Source organism: Micropterus dolomieu, linkage group LG07 (genome assembly GCF_021292245.1).
Source record: "Micropterus dolomieu isolate WLL.071019.BEF.003 ecotype Adirondacks linkage group LG07, ASM2129224v1, whole genome shotgun sequence".
Taxonomy (NCBI): domain Eukaryota; kingdom Metazoa; phylum Chordata; class Actinopteri; order Centrarchiformes; family Centrarchidae; genus Micropterus; species Micropterus dolomieu.
Genome location: NC_060156.1, coordinates 10,010,231 through 10,032,906, shown reverse-complemented (window position 1 = coordinate 10,032,906; position 22,676 = coordinate 10,010,231). Strand labels below are relative to the sequence as shown.

Here is a 22,676-nt window from a genome sequence, read left to right as displayed (position 1 = left end):
CGACCTGATTTCCTCGGGCAGGCTGTTCCAGAGCCTCGGGGCCCTGACAGCAAACGCTCTGTCCCCTTTAGTTTTCAGTCGAGACTCTGGAACAGACAACAGACCTCTGCCCGAGGATCTCAAGGTACGTGCTGGTGCGTATGGGACTAAAAGTTCAGAAATATAACAAGCCGAGAGGCCATGAAGAGCTTTAAAAGTGATCAATAAAATTTTAAAGTCAATTCTAAAACATACTGTGAGCCAGTGTAATGAAGCTAAAATAGGAGTAATGTGGTCATATTTCTTTGTTCTGGTTAAAAGCCTGGCAGCTGAGTTCTGGACAGTCTGGAGTCGATCAATAGATTTTTGGGTTAAACAAGTGAAAAGGCTGTTGCAAAAATCCAGGCGTGATGAGATGAAGGCGTGTAAAATGGTCTCGGTGTCCTTAACATAGATCGAATTTTTGCTATATTTCGTAAGTTGATAAAAACATGATTGAACAAGCTTTATGTTGTGCTGCTCGGAATTTAAATTACTATCAAACCAAACACCAAGGTTCTTTGCAACAGGCTTAATGTGATTTAAGTAGAAGAAGTAAACAGCAGATGGCAAAACAAATACTGCCATCCCGATGACCAGGATTATACCACCTCTTTAAAGTTTTTAGTACTTAGTACTTTAGTACTTTAGTCACTTGACTTAGTTAAGTCATGTGACTTACATAACATACTCATTTAAACCCAAACCATGATATTTTCCTAAACCTGTCTTAGTAGTTTTGTTTTATTTTTTTTTACTGTGCTCCTAAATTTCTTTGTGTGCTTGTGAATTATTTTTATTTAGGTCCACATGTACTCGTTGGGAAAAAGGTTAGCATGGAGCCCTGAACTGTTTTGTTGCCTAAGCCCGTCCAAACTGACCGTTACACAATGTTAACCACATGTTTAACGTCATGTGACTTATTTAAGGTCTGGTACGCCTGTTGCTTGACCAGTTCTTTCTGACGATCATTTATGTCATTTTGGGACAATTGACAGTCAGTCTATTTTGCCATTTACAGATGAGGATATGTTGCTTTATGATGTCTGCTTCAGAATCCAATCACTAACTTGTTACAACATAAAGCCTGAATGGGAGTAATTAGGTAAATCAGTCAGTTAGTCAATCAGTAAGCTTATGGTAACTTATGTACGTTAACGCAAAACATATTAATTTATCCCAATCCTAAATGAATTCAAAGCCTATATTAACGTATATTTCAAAGCTTATTTTAACTTGGTATATTTTGACATTATATATTATTCTTAACAAAGATAAACTTATATGCTATCGGGTTTTTTGGAATTGCAGCTATATACTAAAGCAATGGCTCGAGGTACTAGACAACACTTACAGTTTCACTGATGATCTGGAGTTCTAAACATTGTGTTATTTTAATTCTCATGAGTATCCTCAGTACTTTACCTTCAGTTTAATTTGTTTAAGTCAGTCAGTAATTTTCCCTCTTGAATACTGCTTGTATGCACAATTTCACAGGCCTTCTTGTTAAGTCCTCTCCTCCTCTGTGTGTTTTACACAGCGCTAGTGAGTAATCCTTGCTTAGCTTGTTTAACAATATAATGGCTTTTGCTTCAGCCCCTCTCACTTGGCCATTTTGATCAATCTGTGCAGGCATGACTTGTTTGCGCTGGCCAGGGGGCAAAAAATGGCTTCATTATTGTGAAACAGAGACGAGGCCTACCATAGTCAAGCCCAGTGTTTCAAAGACCCATGCAACAGGAGACTCCATTGTTGGTACTGTCTTCCAAAAGTACTGCTGTGTCATCTGAGGAGGAACCACAAAAGAAACTAAAAGGCCTCCTATTAGTGCACAAGGCACAAATGTGACAGAGGTGGTGGAGGAGGATTTCTTTTTTGTTCTATTCAGAATGATTCCGATTCTTCCTCCAAAGAGATGAGAGAATAACTTAATTGCTCATTGAGTTGATAATATTGTTTTATGCAGATAATATCCCATTGCCTGACAGTGACATAGTGTAGATAAAGAGACAGCAAAGGATATGGGAAAGAGTAGAGGGAGAGTGTGTGTATGGAAAAAAGAGAAATATAAAGAAAAAGAGCAAGAGATAGACTGTCTTTCTTATTCTTTCTTTTGGTATAATTGCAGCTTTTACCATGAAATGAATGCATTGTGGGTAGCTAACACTGCCAGCTCCACCCATGTGAGCACATCACATCTTTATCGCTAATGTACCACTGACTACTACTGTAATTACATGGGCCTTTGTCTAGCTCTGTGCACAACTATCTGGGAAGCAAAAATTGCTCTGACTGTTATAGCTCTTTCATTGACGTCTACAGTATAATGGAAATTTGAGAAAAAAATTAGAAAGCTAAAGAGATGTGGTGATGAGAGATAGAGAAACAAAGAGACAAAAATAGAGGCTAAGTTCACAATCAGAATCAGCTTTACTGCCAGGTATGTGTACAAATACTAGGAATTTGACTCAGGATTGTACATTGCTCATGATGTGATTACTCATACAATAACACAGTAAGACAATAAAACAATAAATCAGACACCCACAATACAAATATACACACTATGAACAAAAAACAATATAGACATATTGACAAATAGTTCAGTGAGCAGAGTGCAAAGGATGCAGGAGTAAGTCATGTCAGAGGTGGATGTGATATACAGGTACACATACATGCATACATGTACACATGTACACATGTACACAGTGCGATGGAGCATAGTGCAAAGGATGCATATATAAATATGACAATATAACAGTATAAACAACACTGAAATACAGAGTGGGAGAGAGGGTAGTAGAAACGGTTAGTCAAATTGCTGATATTTCCAAATATTCCAGATCTAATATGGATATAATGCAGTTTGATTACAAATTCAGTCCATACTTGACTGTTTGCCAAACCCTTCCCAGTGTCCAATCACATCTTAGCATAATAAAGAACCACATCCTAGTCAGCCTGGACCCTCAGCAGAGCCACAGATGATGCTGATGATGATCTCCACTGCCCTCCACTCAGTCTTTAGATACCAATGAAAAAAACTCCTACCGCAGAATGCTGTTTGGATTTCAGCTCAGCATTCAACACAATCTCTCCCATTAAACTGGTCAGCAAACTTAGCTGGGCTTAAGTACCATGCTCTGCAACTGGATATTAGGCTTCCTCACAAACAGAACTCAGACAGCTCAGATTAGTGGTCACACCTCCTCCACTCTAGTGCTCAACACCAGAGCGCGCCAGGGCTGTGTGCTCAGCCCCCTCCTGTTTACGGTATACACCCACGACTGCAGCCCCCGACATGGAGAGAACTCTGATGTGAAGTCTGCCGACGACACAACCATCACTGGCGAGATTTCCAACAAGGATGAGATTTCACATCAGGAGGAAATCAACAGCCTTGCAGAGTGGTGCACAGAGAGAACAACTTGCTGATCAGTGTCAGCAAAACTAAGGAGCTGATCGTTGATTTTAGGGAAAAGGAGGTGAAGACCCACAGCCCTGTCTTCATAAGTGGAGATGCGGTGGAGCAGGTGAACAGTTTTCGGTCCGTGGGAATCAGCATCACAGAGAACCTGACAAGTTCATCTCACCAGAAATGGCTGTATATTTTAAGGAAACTCAAACAGGCAAAATTTCCCTGCCAAGTTCTTGCTAACTTTTGAAGAGGCAACCTGACAACTCACAAACTGGCATGGGATGTGCAACTTTGGAGAGAAGGGTTATGTCTGTTTTGGCCTTTCCAAAACCAAAAATATGACAGCAAGAGTTACCTCACAAAATAGTTTGTGGGGTCACAGCTGATGCTAGATAAAGCCTCAGGAATGATACATCCTCTGCCTGACGCTACTACATCAAAGTTTAGGGCGATGTTAGTGGTTAGACAAGTGAGACAGACCATTTTTCAACCACGGTATCTGATCAAGCCCCTAAGTTGGCGAACTACGGCCTCTTTTGACACTGAATCCCAACTAGCCCCAGGTGCGGTCAAACTTAGACCTTCCTTGAGGGGGAAAAACAAAACTGAGTGAGCTATTATAAATTAATGTGAGGACCTCACACAAAGGATCCCTGCCACGGCTCCAGCTTCTGGTTGTGAATTAGTTAACTCCTTCGACACGAAGGGCTGTAGGTGCCCATACAGGAAACGTCCATTATAACAATTAAAATATTCATCATTTTTTACTTGGGTAACAGCTCCCAACTGGCTCCCCCATGTCCCTTCCTCTCAAGAGGGCATACACACATAACTAAGTACTACGTTACAGGCGGCTTCTGTCTCTGGAGGGCAAGAAAACATTGCATAAAAAGAGTTACTGTTTTCTACCTCTAAACCACCTAACTTTACTTTTTAAAACATTTCTCTCTTTTTCTCCCTAAAATTGGAAGACAATGTGGAAAGGTTTTACAGATACTGTAGTGTATGAAGTCTCTAAAATGGGACCTTTTCTCAGTGGTTTTACAGAGTCACTTTCTTAATGTGTGTACATAATAGGGTTTTTCACAGCAGGCATTTTGACATGTCACAGCAAGAAGAGCACATGTGTTCTTGATAATAATAATGAGTGTTTTACCTGTACTTTTCCTGCTATGTAAAGCCAGACTGTCTGCAGTAAAAAATAACTATTGACTTCCTAAAGTCTTGTAAAGGGTTTGTAAAAGCATGTGATAATCAGAGTTGAAAACCAGAGTTGCATTCACATGGGGCAGATGAACCATCAATCAGTGGATCAAACTTAGCAGTTCTGGTGACGTTATCATTTAATAACTCCTTGTAATTAGTGTATATTGTGTCTGCTTCTTTGTGTGTGGGATTGTTAAAAGATGAGGTTGCAACATCAAAGGCGCACATTCACACACACAACCATACTGTGTATGTCCTAATTCATAATTACAATACATAATTGCAATATTTTTGTTGTTTTCTGCCTTTGATACCGGCACCTGTCTTCAATCTGCATTATTAAAAGTCCCTCCATATTCTAAGAGTTATATTTGCAGAAAAATTGTGTGACTTTCCTTTTATTGCTGAACGTAATCTGCAAGCAACACACACATTCACGACTCACATCAATTCAAAGTGCTGTTCTCGAATACCACCATAACACTTCAACAGCTTAATTAAACATGATTGTTATCTGGGTTTTTTAATTCTTAGAAATGTTGATGGGTCTGGCTGCCAAATAAAACTCTAAGGGCTGGATGCAGCCACTCTGTTGCTGTGCGTATGTGTCTGTGTGTAAGAGGGAAAGAGCGAAAGAGAGTGAGAGAAAGTGAGAGAGAGTGAGAGACCATCCAAGTGGGTCAGAAAACTGATTCCTTGATTCCCTGTGGAAAGAGCAAGACCTTTATCTTCAATTTCAGAGATTTCCTCTGTGGTCAGAATAAGAGGCCATGTCAACTATTTCTCTTCCACTCTTATACTTATTGGGCCATCACTTAACTCAGAGAAGACAAGACATAAGGAGGGCGTTTTTATGCAATATTTGGTAGACACGTTGTCTAGCCTGTCACATAATTTGTTTTCTTCCTCCATCCTGATCCACATTGATTTTGTCCAAATTGCTGTCTAGACCTAACCTATAATAATATATCATGTATTTGTAATAATAATCTAAATCTGCAAAGTAACTGTCAACTGAAATTATCAAATAAATGCATTGTAGTAAACTGTACAATATTTGCCTTCAAGTGTAGTGAAGTAGAAGTATTTAGTAGCCTAAAATGGAAATACTCAATTAAACAAGGACACTACTTGAGTAAATTTACGTAGTTAAATCCACCACTTTCCTTATAGACTATGCTTTGGTCTTGACCTAATTTTAATGTAGCCATTTTTTTATATATCTCATACACATATAACAATGTATGACGAGCAGCCTGTTAAACATGAGTGAGTTTGTGAGTGAGTTACCTCCCAGTTCCATGACGTGCTTATCATCTAAAATAATCTTTTCACTTACTATAAAGACATGGTATGCAATGTGATGTCACTTGAAGTAGGATGGTGGCATTCTGTAATTATTTATGGTTTTGTGTTTGCAGCCCCTGCAACAAATCCCACTTACGCTATAGAAACTGCGGCCATCCTTCACGTGCATAATACAATGCACAATACAATTTAGAGGTTGCATGAATGTAAACAAAATCATGTGTGAACAAATGAGGATTCACCCTTTGTGACAAAAACTTAGCTGAAGATGTGTTCTCTTTGAAAGTTGAGTTAAAAGTGTTTTAAATTCAGCAAAGAATTTCTAGTATCCTGAGCTGTATGACATACTAGTGGCAAAAAATGACACTCCATGCTCCACGAAAAACTGTGAATTCCTAAATTAAAAGCACCTTAGCAGTTATACAATTGATCAATACCAACTGGAATGACTGTGAAATTGTTCTTTTTTTTACTTTAAAATGACAGATTTTAACATATCAACAGACAAAATGTCAACTTTTAATACTAGAAAATCCTACTGGGATCCCTCCGCAGGTTGTGCCTTAGTGCAAAACAAGGGAGATACATAAATTCCCTGACTGAAACCTCACCCTAACACGGCCACTGCTTCTTCTTCTCCTGTCCTCCTAAATTTATCGAGTCGCGAGGCCCATCAACCTTTATTAGCTAATAATGCTGTTAGGGCCATTAAGCTTGGCCGATGCTCCCCCACAGCAACATTTAACAGTCTCACTGGGGTGCAAGTGGAGGACTGAAGTAACAGAACTGCTGTGCGACAAACACCCCTGCACCGAAAGTCTCTGACTAGTCCTCTAATTTGATGGTGCTAGGAACAGCATGCCATCCCCAGAGGGAGATTGTTATGTCACTTAAATACAACCAAAAAGGCAAAAATGACTCCTGGTAAAACGTCATCATCTGCTAGAATAACTGAGTCTGGCTTTTTTTGTTTTTCTCTATTTTAAGATTACAGGTCCCTTGTTAACATTAAGCTCCTGTGTAAGTACTGTACTGTTTTCAAGTTGTAAAATTCTCAGATTTGGACCCACCCAGGGGTTCTGAACTATACAGTGTTACAGAGGTGCTTAGTGTAACCTGGAACAAGCACTGTCATTCTCACATTTCTAAGCCCCTGCTGGAATGCCCTCAAGGTTTCCAGAAGACGCTTGGACCTCGGTTTGAGTAAGACTGTTTTCTATGTTTCTGCGTTAAAATCTCAAGTCCAAATAGAAAGTATTGGTGCCCCATAGAGAGGAGAATGTAGAAGACTTAAAGCTCCAGCAGGCGCACGAAACATGCAGTGAAGGGCACAATGGTGTCTGGTTACTCCCAGGGCCGTGGGTGTTGTTTTTGTTGTGTTGCACTAGGTCCAAACTCTTGGAGAATGGTTAGGGGATGGACGCTGTAGATCAAAGCAGAAATATAATCAACTGTTAGGGAGAGAGAGCCCTCTATTTTATCTTCTCTCCTTGCTCAGGGCTGAAAACAGACTGTTGTTGAACTAAAAGTTGATGAAGGGAAAAAGGAATGGACAGTGTGTGCTCGCCACTTGTTTTGTAAGTAAAAATGGAACACATGGTCTGTTTTGATGAGTCACATGGAAAGCACTCAGTTCCACTGAAATATGAGATTTATTTTTGCAGTGTGCAGTAAACATGAGAAGGCCATAGTCTGTAGCCTTTCGAATCGTTTTGCATCAAGTTGTCGCACAGGAGGAAGAACAGCTTCTTAAATCATTAAAGAAATGCATGTCCATTCCCTGTGTAGTTGATCGGGTAAAAGAAGTCCCACACACACAAGTGGGTGGGCTATAGTGTTGTTAATGTCTCCAAAGGACCAGTCACACTGAAGTGTTTCTGCAGTTAAGGTATTTGTGCCTCAGCAGTGAAGAGAAGTTTACCCTTGAGGCCCAGTGCTTTCACCTCTCATATCCTATAATCTTAGAATGGCACTCAAAATCAGAGAGCATTAGGATGGCAGGATCACCTCTCCTGCAGCGAAGGTCTTGTGCATATTACAGAATTATGAAGAGTTACATTCCAATATATGGTACTATGTTGTACACATTTGTTGATTGTTATTCCTACAATATGTCAATAGCAAGACAGTAAATATGTGCATTATATTTCTACTTCTACTTTTGTTAATGCACATTTACACCAATGACAGTATTACTGAATTGCATGTAGATACAATAGAAAACAATGCATAAAGTATGATAAATGTATCAAACCAGACACATGCAGCATCTTATAAAGTTTGTTAAGGTGTCATTGTTTTGTCAATCTGAGGTTAGACAGAGGTTAATTGCTAGCTTTAAAATGTGACAGTGCCAAAGTTGGAGGATATATGATGACTCTTTAGCATCTCAATTAGCCGTGAAGAGGTTATTTTCTCTCTTGCAACCTCACTTCGTTCCACTAATGACCTGCTGTTTTAAAGTTTTCAGTGTTTTCATTAAAATGTGTGGTGATATGTTTGCCTAACCGCTGCTGTGCAAGTATGAAACATTTTTTTTCATTTTACTATAGTGATACATTTGTATCACATGCACAAAATTAATCTGTCTCACCTTCTTAGTCAAAACAGGGACAAGACAAATAATTGTGAAAAGGTTGGGGAGTTGCACTTGAGAACTGGAATCAAGACACCACACAGTGTAAAGTTGCATCACATAATCATTGAAAACTTTCACTACAGTGCAAAATGCTCTTTTACTGCCAGAAACTTTACAACACCATGGGTATTTGTTCCCAGGCCTGATTAAGGTGCCAACCATGGCTAGATGGATCTAGGACTCCCTCCCAGCCCAACACCCTCCTCCCACACATCAGCTCATAGTAGGGGAGTGTGGGGAAGTGATTACTCTCGGATTAAGACTTGCCTCGTCGACTATACGTGCAGCATAATTGAATAATAGCTGCCTCGCCCGAACAGTCCCAATGCAGACGAGCCTCCCAGCCTCGTCAGATCGGCACAATATTAACCATGACACAGGCGTAACCAGGCCGGTAATTAATGCACTGAATCAATTACAAATGAGTCCATTTGGAGAATTCCCCACAGGAGTCCACTCATTACCAGTGCTCTGATGGAGTCGCAAGTTCTCCTCCTGGGAAGGGGTGTCACTCTACCGTTCTCCTTTTCTATCTGTCTTTATCTCTTTTCTCAAGGTAGAATGCGGAAGGCAAATGGAGGATGAAATTGATGCTGCCTGCTATTTAGCAATAAACTGCAAATTAAAATGTCAGCTACACAACATCGGATTCTTGGTATTGTCCAACTAGAGAAAAGTATGATGCCAATTTAGGCTAATGAAGGTACTTTTAGAAGGTACACAGCTAATGAGTACCTTTATTTAGCAACAATGCTAGGTAGACTTTGTCCAATATGGGCCTTCAACTATAGCAATAAAGCAGTTATATAAGCAATGCAATTAACATTCATATATTCTTCTAAAATATATATATTTTTGTAAAGGCTTATGTTTTTGTCAGATGGTAGGTATTAGATAGATAGATAGGTGGGTAGATAGATAGATACATACTTTTTAGTTTCACATGTCACAGCAGCAGTGCAATAATAAACTGCAATGTACAAATTACAGAAAATCCCAGCAATTTGCATTAGCCACAAACCTGAAGGTCATCGAGTGCTGTACTGTTGCTGTCCACTGCACCTAAATAGATGTGGATGAACTGCAGTGGACAAATTGCAGGGATTTATAAAGTATATATTAACTGAACTAGTATTAAGGAAGGGTAGTAATGTGAAGAATATGCCTCTCTTTCTTCACTCTGTATTAATGGCTCTCATTGCATAAGGTGAACACCACGCTTCATTTCCATTCATTTTCCTGCCAACGGTGAAAGTCAGTCTTAATGACAGAGGGTTTTCTAGCTCAATTCAGGAACTGTCAGGGAGGTGAAATGGGAAAGAGCTGCCATTATGAGAGACAGTGAGAGAAAGTATGGATGTGTATGTGTGTGTGTGTGTGTGTGTGTGTGTGTGTGTGTGATTTAAATGTGCCTGCCCACAAGCCCTTGAAACACAAGGAGCATTCAGGGTAAACACAATGCATTTTTTGAAAGAAAGACTTGATTTATGCCTAGTACTGCACATAAAGGACGGCACTGTATGTTTTGTTTTAAATGGTAGTTTTGACTCTTGTTTAAACCCAAGTCATTTGACAGAATTTTACTTATTAAGAGCAATAAAGCAGGGCCATACTAATGTGCCACTTTATGGAGTAGCTCTCATGCATTAGTGTAAACGACTGATGGGGCTTGGCTAAGGAAAAGCAAAATTGAGGTTTTGCCTCAGAGTAAATCCAGTGAACCTTACAGTAGACGGGCATCACATTATGATTTATACAAAAAAACTAATATCATTTCAGTTCAGACGGAGTGGCTTGTGCTGTGGTTGGAGTTTCCTTTACAGTCTAGCGATTAAATCATTTTTATAAAATGACAGAAGGAAACAAAATGTTGCTGAACTAAATGCTTTTAATAAATTGCATTTATTTTGTCATTTGACTCATTCTGTCATTTGATTGATGCGTATCCAAAATTACTCACACCATGACCAGTTGTAATACTGAATCCAACCTTTGTCCGAAGCTAAGTGCTTTGATTTTATTTAATTGTCCAAATGATTAAATTGTTTTCAGTTTATACATTGCAGAAAAGCTGCACAATAACTCAACACTATGTTTTACTTTCTGTTGAAGGTAGGGATGCAGCGACACCAACACTTTTAGAAAACGCACGTGATACCAATTTATGGCAACACTACATTAAGGAAAAGAAGAGCTCACTGTAAGCTGTGCAGAGCTCAACAAGAACTGTGCAGAGACGAGCTGAGGCCAGTAAAAGTAAGAGAACTTTTACCCTGTACATTTCTTTTGATGACCAGTCATTGACAGTTGTAGATGATAAGGAATTCCAACACCTTCTCAGCATGCTGGCGCCGAATCCTTCCATGTGTCACTCGCTCACACCGTTCAGCTGGTTGTTAATGAGGGTTGTTAAGCTCAAAGAAGTGTTGCTCATGTGGGGGCAGTGGGGCGCAAAATTGTTATTATGCATTTTAAGCATCACGCTATCCGTTCTGGCTCCATTTCAGGAGTTGACCAGAAAAGTGAGCTCTTGATCCTTTGCCTCAAATGTGCCTCCTGCTATTGCTGCATAGACTCCTGACCAAAGACACTGAGGATGGCAGATGGCACCAAGCCCACTGCCCCACAACTCTACTTGATTCAAAGTAACTATTGTTTGTGTGTGGATGTGAGAGTGAGAGTAAGAATGATGAATGATAGCGATAAAAACATAAGCTTTTTACTATTTTACTTGTAAGCATTAACATGCATCAGCATTACTAAGCAGTGGTCCAGTAGGTGCAGCCATACAGTTTAAGATATACCAACATTTCCAAAAAGAATTCCTGTGAAGATGAACCAATCTAAGGGTGGGTGGTTAACAATTTGTGTATTGCTACTTTGGCCTAAATGCGCTCTATAAATAAATTTGCCTGGCCTTGCCTAATAGAATTGTAAATTTCAGTTGCAATTGCAAAAAGAAAAATCACTGATCTCACTACAGAGATAATTGACAAATGCATTATGATTAAGTACTTATATCAGTACTTGGTATATGCATGTTCCATGATTTAAGTACTCCTACTCATAATTTATTGCTATTAGAGGAAGAAATATCGTTGTGAGTTCAATACATTGCATTAGTGTACACTTGCAGACCAAGTTAATGAATGGCATATAATTTAGTTTATATTGGTGTACCATTGTTAGCAATTTGAAGGTGCAAGATACAAAGGGCAAGGAAGACTTTTAGTGTGTTGCACAGAAAGAAAGAAAATGAAGTGAGAACAGACGAGGAAGAGACAAGATACATGCTCTTTCTTAATTACTGTGTTAGTAAATCAATAGGACCTGTGCTATGCTTCATTGTCTGAGCTGTGACTAAGGGAGAGGACGACAAGCTGAGGGGCATCAGGCAGGAAATGTTGTAGAATAATCTGCCTCATTCAACCTGTGACGACAGAACACCCACCCACAACTGACCACCCATTCTCCATACCTATATAATCACTCTTCTAACCTTAAGGGCAGAGGCTTCACAGAAGATCTTGCCTCTCTTCTTTTTCAGTTAAATTCTATGACTAAAAGCATCACTGTTTATTAGAAACATTAGCTGATACAACATACTAATTTGCTACCAGCAGTGAGATATCAGACATTACGGTACCATTGCATTTATATATTTGTTGTATTTGTGTGTGAGAGACGGTAGAGTAATTGTGTATGGATCCACATACTTAGTCCCATAGACCCCAGTGTAGTTAATGCGGCCACAGGTGGCAATGCTGAGGAGAAAGTAGACTTTTCTACAACATTCCAGTGGAGCCAAGTGTTTAGGAAATATTCAGCGGGAATGGGAAGCATCCCATTGACATGGAATCCAAAAAAACACATTAATTTGTGCAGCAGATGTCTGTTTCTAAGGATTCAGCATGTGCTAGGAGTGTTTTTGTTATAGTAAAATACAATAACCCACAATGATGTTACTGAATTAAACTGAGCTTAAAAAAAATACAATACAATACTGAATATGCTGCTAAAACATACTGATATTTGGGCACCTTGTGTTTGGAATACTAATGTTGAAAGGAGGTCATCTATTTCAAAACTTTCTTTCTCTATCTGAACTAAAATGGATGACCCCTCCCTCATACATTAGGTACTTATTTATACATTATGTGTTTCTCTTTTTGTGTCCACCTCTGTCTGCTCGCATGATTCTCTGCCTATTCAGGCTATTGTTTCTGTATTTGACCATTATGGTGTTTTCTGTCAATGATGCATGCACCTTACAGGGCTTTCTTGTCATCATACTTGACAAGTAGACTGTCATACTGTCGCAACCGATGACACTCAAGCATCAACTGAACGCTACACATCGCCTCAGCATATATGCCATGCACACTCTGAACAGGGTCTTCTCAAAGTCACCCATGCTTGCCAATCCCATTAGCAAGCAACAGCCACTCTAAATCTCAAACCAAAGCCAAAAACTCTTGCTTAATTTAAATAATACATAGATAATTGCTGTTCTATAGCATTTTCTTCTTCTGTACTTTACTATAAAAGGAATTAAAATTGTATTTGCCTCATTGAAATCCTCATTGAAATCCTCAGTGAAATACTTGAGCAAAACAGTACTCATAGAAAGTAGCTGGCATTGACCCGTGGAGGCAAGGGAAGGACATGGAATGCTAACAGAGAGGTTGCAAATCTTTCATGTCGCTTGTTCTTTTTTGCTATTGTTAGTTACCACAATCAGCAAAAAAAACATGTCTAATCTCACATGAGAATGCCTTTGCACAAACCACAGACACACGCACACACAGATTTGTTTCATGAGAGCACAAGAGGTGTGATGTAAGAAACAAAAGGGAAAGTTTCTCTTCATCTTCAAAGATGAGTCATCATAATCATCTTGTCCAAGCAATAAAAGACACTTGAGTGATGCACATATATACTGTACACTGTACGTACACACACACACACACACACACACACACACATCAAAGGCAGCATCAACTGCAGGTGTTTGATGTGACTCATATTGGGTTTAAGCCACTCCAAAGGGATTGAGGTGTTACTGGGAAGCTGGCCGTTTTGGGGGGGTTGGAGGTGGGCACTTCGGCGACTTAACGCAAAGCATGGCAACACTGCTGCTGTGAGTTTGAGTATCTAGGAAATACTCTCAAATTCCATCAGGGACACTGCTCATACTGGGAAATATTGTACTCACTCAGTTGATGATATAAGAAAGCCATATTGTACCTCACTTTGTGAGTGATACGCTCTCATATGCTTGAGTTATTCACAATGGAAGGTTAACACTCGTTTATAAAGATTAATGTCAGAAATTAATGTCAAAACAGTAATGAAGCTTTCACTTTTCAAAATGGGACAATTACCAGCAATATTTCCAGTAGGCTGTCAGTTACATTGAGGATGAGCTCCTGGGAAAACTCAGGAGGATTTTCTCACTTATACTTGTAGACACTCCATCCGGATTCTCTGTCTGTTTACAGATGTGGATGTGAGCTCAGGCAGAGGGTTTAGGGAAGCGATATGGAAATAGAGGATGAGGACTTAGTGATGCAAGGCAAACCTTAAGCCCTCCCAGTGCACTCCTGTGTATCAGACTTCAATGACCGCAGCCCTGCTGAGCACATCAGTACGCCTCAATATGTATGGAAATGAGAGGCAATCATGCTAACGTGTGTTCAGTTTCTTCAAACATGCTAATGGTGTCGTTGCACTTTCAGCCCTGCATCACCCCTTCTGACATGTCACCCCTTTCTCAGACCCTTAGCTGTCTGTCTCTTTCCTGACCTGGAACAGGTGTGGTTTTAATTATGCATTCAAATGTATGTAGACACCGTTCGATCCAGTTGACTGAGCTCCTCCCCCTGCAGCATGTATCCCACCCTCTCTGTCTCCCTTTCCTTCTCTACCCTTTCTCCCATCTTCCTTCGCTAACTCTACCCCAATACCTCCCTCCCTCTCCTCATCTTTTAGAAGTTGGGGATTGAAGGACTCGATTTCAAAACCGCGCACGTCTCGGTGACTCAAGTGAGGGGTTTGTTCCGCTGCCACACTTCCGTTCACAAATGCTCTGGCTTGGGGAGGATGGAGAAATCCCTGTTAATCTAGTGAATCTGGCTCTGTCTGTGTCTTTTGTTCATTGTTACTGGGCCTCTGATGCATTGGGAGGCATGTGTGGGGTTGGGTAAGTTGGGGCTTGCTACACAGTTCAGTCTATATGCAGTGAAGGAGTCTAACAACCCACTCTCTATCCAATCTCATTTAAAAAAAAGACTTTTCACTGAAATGATTACAGATGATCAACAGTTTGCACCTTTCTGTTTGAATCTGGTAAAGCAGTACATATTTCACCATTAGAGATGACTGTGTTGACATGAAGAAATACTGAACTGCAATAGAAATAAATACTAACAGAGCACAACTTGGGCGTCAGCTACATGAGGCGCATGGTTCTCACATGTCACATGTGCTCCATACACCTGTATCAAGATAGTTGAAGAGCTATTTTAAGTGAGAGAAATCCAGGACAACAATGTGTCATGTTGTTATCTTTAGCAGGTAATTTCCTGCTCTAATTGCACTGTAGCTAAATAGAGGAGGTCATGCAAATGACTCTGGAATAAATTTAGTGCAAGCACACAGAAAAAAAAATTAATATGCTATTACTTGGCACCTGTGCCAAACTCAGCATTGCTATTGCATCACACAATGTGGGCTCTTGTGTATTAACACATTTTTGAATATCATATTTTAGCTGTCTTCCTTAGGGACTTGCATGTGTTAAAGCTTGCTGGTGCATACGGTGCACTTGGCCTGCACCAGTGATGTTGCAGGGAGGGGTGGGGGTGGGTGCTTGTTTTGTTGATCTGTGTTTAATGAAAGTGACCACACAGAGCAGGTTTGGCCATTAGCTCAGCAAGGGCCTGTAATCACTACAAGTTGTTTCCCTTTTTTCATGCAGTTCATTATTGAACAAACAATCTGTGGGGAGAAAAGCGTGTGTACCTGCCATCTTCTTTTTCCCTCGTTTTATTTCCCTCTGCAAGGCTGCACTTTGGAAAGTATTGATTTGGTGGCTTGAAAATAACAAACCAGCAACCGTGCGAGTGGGGTAATAAACAGGCTCAGAAAAAAAGTATAAAAAAGTTTAAAAAAGCACCCATGTAGTGTGTGCCCTAAAATAATTATCAGCTAATGTATATGCTTAGATTCAGTCAGCCGGGGTTGCTCTTATTGCTGTGTGCCACCCGTTACCTTTCGGTGGCAAGAAAAAATACCTGGATTGAAGATGGAAGCAGGATAGTTTATGGCACAGTGCCCAGGGCAGTGTCACTGGACTGCACAGACTTGGAGCTATTTGGTTGTGTAGCAGAGCTGAAAAGACCTTCAGTCCCCCATCTCAGATCTTTGCTAGTGAAATAAAGTCAAAAGTGTGAAGTGTGGCCCTGATTGACTCTGTGTTCACGCTACATCTCAAAGAAGCTCAACATATTGTGTTTATACATGCACACCTACTTAGAATTTACTTAAACATATGAACATGCACACAACAATAATGCACCAACTTTTGTTCCTGTTAGAATATTTTTATCTACACAAAGTAGCTTACTTGATCTTATCCAACGAAGGTTAAAATGAAGGGCAACTGGACTTGGTTGGAGATACTGGAAGACGTTTCGTCCCTTATCCAAAGGACTTCTTCAGTTCTGACTGACTGGCAGGGAAACTCAGCTATTTAACCTCAGTGGGGTCGTTGGCCCGGGTCATCGATACCGCTGGTTCGTTAGTGTTCCTTGTTGCTGTGACGACAGTCGTTACAGTCGTTGAGACTACCTGTGGCCAAGACTGAACGACCATCGTTACTTGATCTTCTTCTCCAACTAGTTTCTAAACCGATCAACACATACACACACACACACACACACACACACACACACACACACGAACACACATACTGAATATAAACTCCCCATCACTCATTCACATAAATACACACAGACTCACCAGACTCTGGCCCGTCTGTTTCTATTAATGGTAATCAGCAGGGTAATAATGACGGAGCTGTGACTGCGGCTTACTTACTGGTGGCTGATAGCCATGCTCTCTGACAGCTGTCAGCCGCCATGACTACGCTGCCAGGGTCCTCCTTAGGACTTATTTCAGCTCAGCACATCAGCTGCAACAGCACTTCATGCACACACAGACTTGTTGATTATCAACATCAGCAGGCCGGCGTGGAAAGACTTCTCTGACCGCCTGTCTGTTAATGACAGCCACCATGATGGTGGATGGGAGAAAGAGGACACAGCCTGTCACTTTGATTCATGCACCAGCCGCTCCAACTGGGTGGCTCCTCGCCAAAGTCTCGACACTCGTTATATCCCTTCCTAAATGACATTTAAAGTGTGAAGCAATGGCTGTCCTTGTGGTTCAGTCACCCCAGGCCGGACCCCGGACATGAGCGCTGAACCCTCTGCCAAGTTCTGCATTGGGGTCACAAACCCTAGAGCAAGTTCTCCTCGCTCAGATGCTCTAACTCAACATGCTGGAATGATTGAATATGTTGAAAGTGACCTTGATGATGTTTTCAATGATTTGATGCATGCCTGACTTTTGTTTTCTATCCATGTTTTCTTTGTTTCTTCTCTGCATTCTCTCTCCACCCCTTTCTCTTGAATTAGTTAATTTCAGTTCAGTTGCAACTGTTTTGGCATGACATACATGTATCTTCTATACATTTTTAAAGCTTAAGGTGATCCACTTACCTTCCGTATAAAATCTACATATACAAGCTCTGAGGGTAGGAGAAGGGACAGTGGGGTTTTTTCAAATGTTGTGGCATACATACTTTTCAGACTACATGTTCAGCATGCTGTAAATACAGCTTGTATAAGGATACAAGATAAACCCATCACTTTGTTCTAAGAAATAACTCAAATTAAAATTGTAAGGGACCAAAGCTTTTAAACTGTACAACACAGCAAAATAACATTCAACAGCGGTGTCAGGACAAAGGCGTGGCGAGGGAAGAGTTGTCAGGGGCATATGCAATGCGTGACATGGCTCTGCTGGTTCTGCAGGCTTCCTTACAGCCGTGACATGCATATTCATAAATTTGGTCTATGCTATGTGACTATATTCAAGCTGGGCAAAAATGTGAAAGGCATTGTAAAACTGTATCTAGCTGTTAGATCTTGTTGCTGTTGTTACAGGAGGCGGCAGGGTAAAGATAGTACACACAAGCACCTTGCTCAGAAATTGTGCAGTGCTAAATTGACTCTATAACTTTAATTTGGAATGCTGTAGAAGAGGAAAAAAAGGGATCAAGATGTAACAGAAACACAACACCAGATCGGAGATGGGTCATGTTTTAAGGCTTAATCTCTCCAGAGAGGGCAGAATAGTCCATTTCTGCAAGGTGGACAGATACAGAAGTACCAAGAAGTAAATATAATACTTTTGTTCACTTCCACTTACAGATGCCAAACCTGAAGTTTGAAAGTGCGTCATTTTAAGTGGCTTGTTGGCAAAACACATTTTCTAAGATCTTAAAATTGCTAGAATCAGAGAGATTCAGTAGAATATGAACAAGAATATTCTCTTTGAAAAACAATATTCCAAATGTATAACACGGTTGAAATCTTGGTTAAAGTAGGAAGACTCTAAAGCTCTTGATCAACATATTGCACGATGAGAAAAAAAACCAAGTATATCCTCAGCTTGAGTGAAGAGTCTGCTGTTTTTCTTCATCTTCAAGATGTACAGTATTGTAAAACTTCCTTTCTTTGCGTGTTTTGTGCAGTGGATTGTTGGCTGAACTCCTTAGATTAATGCACTAAAAAAACATGAATATTGCATCCTCAAGGCCTGCTAGCGAGCACTATAGTTTAATAAATTACTTCTTAGCTTCATACTATTTTACATCCACCATGAGAAATAGATTTTTTTCCCTTTCATGACTTTTGTACAACAAATGATTTGCTTTCTTAAGTGATTTTATTTATGCAACAATATTATGCACTGTTAAAACACAACTCTCCTAACCTCTCCTTCCACAACTCTGTCCACAGTCTATCCGAGAAGTGACAGGCTATGTGTTGGTGGCCCTGAACCAGTTTGACTACCTCCCTTTGGAGAACTTGAGGATCATCCGAGGAACCAAGCTATATGAGGACCGCTACTCCCTTGCAGTCTTCCTCAACTACAGACGTGATGGAAACTTCGGCCTGCGCCAGTTGGGTCTGAAAAACCTCACAGGTGAGTGACTGAATTATTTATGGTAAATAAGTGACCTATTAGTCAATGTGGATGTGCAACTTCAATAGTTCAATCTTTTTAAAAGTTAGTTTGTTTAACATTCAATATTCCCATGCCTCCTGGAATCTGTCTGTTTACCCTTTCATTCGCCACCTAATGTGAACTCCTAACAGGTTAGGACACCACTGCAGCTCTATGTGGTAGGAGTTATTTTTTTAGGTTAAGGACCATAATAAAACTATTGATGAGGTGCTTTTACTCATAAACCTAAAATCCAGACGAAAAGAACGTCATTCAGCAACTTACTATTGTTAGCTCATCAGATGCTTATAAAAAATACGGACCTGGTTGATTTTACAGTGAGACATGCCTACATGTAATGTTACTTTTTATAATTTTGGGTTGAGTTGAAAGCGGTCATTGCAAATGGCGACAATTCCATTCCTATTGGTTTTGTTCTTCTTTGTCACTGTCGTCATCGTCGTCTTCTTCTTTTTTCTTTCTTCTTCTTCTTTCTTGTTTTTCTCCGCTAAAAGTGTTTGGGCAGCAAAAACTGCTGGACAAAAAATCACCAAAATTGGCGAATAGGTTGCAAATTCCACCCACTACCTCATAGACCTCATGGTGGTGCTATAACAATCAACTTTGCCTTTTTACAATCATCTCGAAAACGGCTTTGTTTAGAGTCAAACTTCTTTCATCATGTTAATCTCTGGATTCATCTGCATCTTTGCTCCGATGGTCTTCTGCTCTAAAAATGTCAAATTATATGACTTTTTATCTCTTTTCTCTAAAATCTATTTTTGCGAACTCGTCCCAGACGGTTTTGCCAATCAACCTGAATCTTTGGCAGGATCATCTATGGACGTCGCTGAACAAAAGTTATATAAAGAATATTTATATGTCAATCTGTTTTTTGTTTTTTTTTCATAAATTTTTACTTTTGTGTATTTACATGCAATTTTACATAAATGTCCATAAATCAAAATCGGCTTAAGCTATTGCAACCAAACATGATGGGTCTGTTAAGTTGCTTGGCCCGAGCTTTCGTTGAGCAGCCCTGGGATATTCTTCCACTAGGTGGCGCTACACTTGCAAAAAGTTTATACCTTGTAATTCGCTGGATGGATTCGTACTCGGGTCACTGCTCAGTTGATGTATAAAATTTGGTAATGATTGCGCAAAGTGGGCATGGACTACTTTTCTACTACTACTACCTTTCTAGACATTTCTCATTCCTAGCTTCAAAAAATCTAAGAATATCATCCGTAAATCCTAGAGAGCTAAAAAAATTTCATCACAGCCACTGATATGTGACTAACGTTTGCCTCATTTCAACCTATGGTAAATTCAGAAGTCACTCACTCTATATTTTTCAGACTATGCTAATTCAGTTCAATTCAAGAGATGGTATTATGCTCATTTTCAGGTTCTAAATCTTATTTAGGGGTTGTACCAGAACAGCTTTACATGGTTTAATTTTCAAAAAACACCATATTTTTCTCATACTGTACATTGCTGCAGCTCCTCTTTTCACCCTGTGTGCTGTACGCTCCGCTCTTGAGCTACAGAGTGAAACAGGGAAAACAGGCAGAATGATGCGTGAATTTTTTCAGATTTTTTTCACCAACATCTTTACAGTTGTAAGTATTTTAAGTTTAAACTGACAAAACTCTCCTAGTCTGGAACTTGTGATGTCACTACCTCAACTTCTGAGATAGTGTGTAGAAGCAGCCTCTCACCAGTAGCTCAGTCAGTAGGTCACCTGTTCTGAAGATCTGCAGGTCCAGGGTTCAAATCACCAGGTGGCTGAGTCAGACTTGCTGACAATGGTGATGTTCAGATCATAGTAGTTCTCTATTTTATTTGGATCCCGTGACACTTCTTTCTCTTCTTTTTCTCTGCTTGAAAATGTTTGTGCAGCTTGAACTTGGAAACACAAAATGTCGCAGGTGGGTTGAATATTTCACCCAGTAGTCAGGTACATATAATGACACTCTCTGATCTCAAGGCGATGCTGTAAAGTTTTTTAATTAATATCTTCTTCAAAGACAACAGTTGGTTGCTGGTTGTTTCCATGACAATTATAATGTGATTTTGGCTATCCTAAATTGACTAATCTGCTGGTAGTTGTATACTGGCTTCTATCACCTTCACGCAAGATGGGAATATCCAGACAATCTCCTTCTTCTTCTTCTCCAAAATACCTGACTAGTGCTGTTTTCACAATTAACCCTCTCGCATGAAGGAGTGTGATGCTGATTTGCGATGTTGTGAAAATACATCTGTTTTTTCCACCCATCACTCCTGTTCACACAGAAATTCTCATCTGATTTACAAGCCACTCTGCAATCGCCGAAGTCTGTTTCCTTAGAAGTCAGAGAAGACAGTGAATGTGATTGCTGATAAATAGCGTACTAAGCAGGAAAACAATGTGTGGGTGGCTATGCATCTTTATGAACAATGGATCCTTGTGCTTCTAGGTTTCCATCCGGCGTACTGACCCTGAGGTCAGTAAGAAATGAAGCTCTTGACTTGCAAAAAAGATGTGAGCTTTTCCAATACAGGGCTAAGTGGGGCAGGCCAGGGCCAGGGCCAGCTCATGATGTGTGCAGCACAAGATCAGAGGTGTTATTTACTCATTTTGAAGCTAAATCCAACCTCACAAATCTTCTGGGTGAGTGGAAATGGACAGAGAATTAATTTGTGTTTTGGCTGAATAACATTAAGTAGGATTGTTGTCAGTAAGTCCTGGTCAGTAGTCTCATGGTGTAAGCACTGCTTTTTTTGTATTGTTTTTTTGCCCTCCAGTTCAGTTATAACTATATTAGAAATTATTGTCCTTATTACCTTTCACACATAGGGAAATGTGTAGAATGATTTATTAGGTAGCAGCACAAAGTGCTATGCATGTTGTCATTGATGAAGATTGTCAGTAAAATGTGCCTTGAAATGACTTTAGCTGCTTATTTCTCCATGGAGATGAGTTCCCAGTGCAATCACCCTGGACTGGTGGCACACAGTACAGTTTCCACCCAATATTAAACAAATTCTGTCATATATGTGATATATAAGCATGATTCCAAATTTATCAAGGAGACACTGAGGCAACATGAAAAAGACAATGTCATCAGTTTGCACTAGTGTTTAACAATTCTCTCTGTATGTGTAGAGATTCCAATTTATTCTAAGACCAGAATTTATTTAGATTTGTAAGGAAGAAGCATGGCACTGAGTTTGTGTCTCTGCTACTTCCAAGCTGTCTTTCTAAATAATTCAGTTGTCTCTCATTGTTCTCTTCAACCGTTCCTTCCCTGTGATCCCCCAGAGTCCAAGGAAACAACACATCCATCCGCGAGTGTATTTGCACCAACAGTATGTGCTTGTGTGTTATGTTCCATCTTGTATTCTTTCTCGCATGTCGCACCATACGCAGGGAATTGTATTTGTCCAGCACCACTAGCAGATTTTTTGCCAAGCCAGTCCTCTTCATTGTGGTTCCAAGTTGAAGCCAGTGCTAAGGGAGATGGGGCTGGACTGAGAAGCTGCTGTTTGATGTGCCATCCGTGGCCTCAAGCCATGAAGTGGAGGGGAAGTTATGCACAACAGCCATGGCCTGAATCTGCTCTACTTCATAACTCTGACTGTTTGAGTTTCACCCTAGTATTTTTCATTCTAGCTAACAAGTAGAACAGAACAGAAAATAATCTGCTCAATGTCTTGTGCGTGTCAATTTTATAATGAGATATTTGTCTTGTTATAGGACAATTCTATCATGTTAGATCAGTTCTGACTGTGCTCAGGTCATTTTCA

The 22,676-nt window shown here is 40.1% G+C and overlaps 1 protein-coding gene across 2 annotated transcripts in view; it reads left to right on the top strand.

The window, feature by feature from the left end:
• The window catches only part of LOC123973492 (receptor tyrosine-protein kinase erbB-4-like), a 366,438-nt gene that overhangs the window by 210,464 nt on the left and 133,298 nt on the right, over positions 1 to 22,676 (top strand). Inside the window, exons 1-2 of one of the 2 annotated variants that reach the window (XM_046053564.1) lie at positions 18,272 to 18,365; positions 18,677 to 18,863. In XM_046053564.1, the coding sequence (XP_045909520.1) occupies positions 18,297 to 18,365; positions 18,677 to 18,863 (256 nt within the window). In that variant the 5' untranslated portion in view covers positions 18,272 to 18,296. Of the gene's footprint in view, positions 1 to 18,271; positions 18,366 to 18,676; positions 18,864 to 22,676 lie in introns of those variants that run through there. The other variant, XM_046053563.1, reaches the window with a different exon arrangement.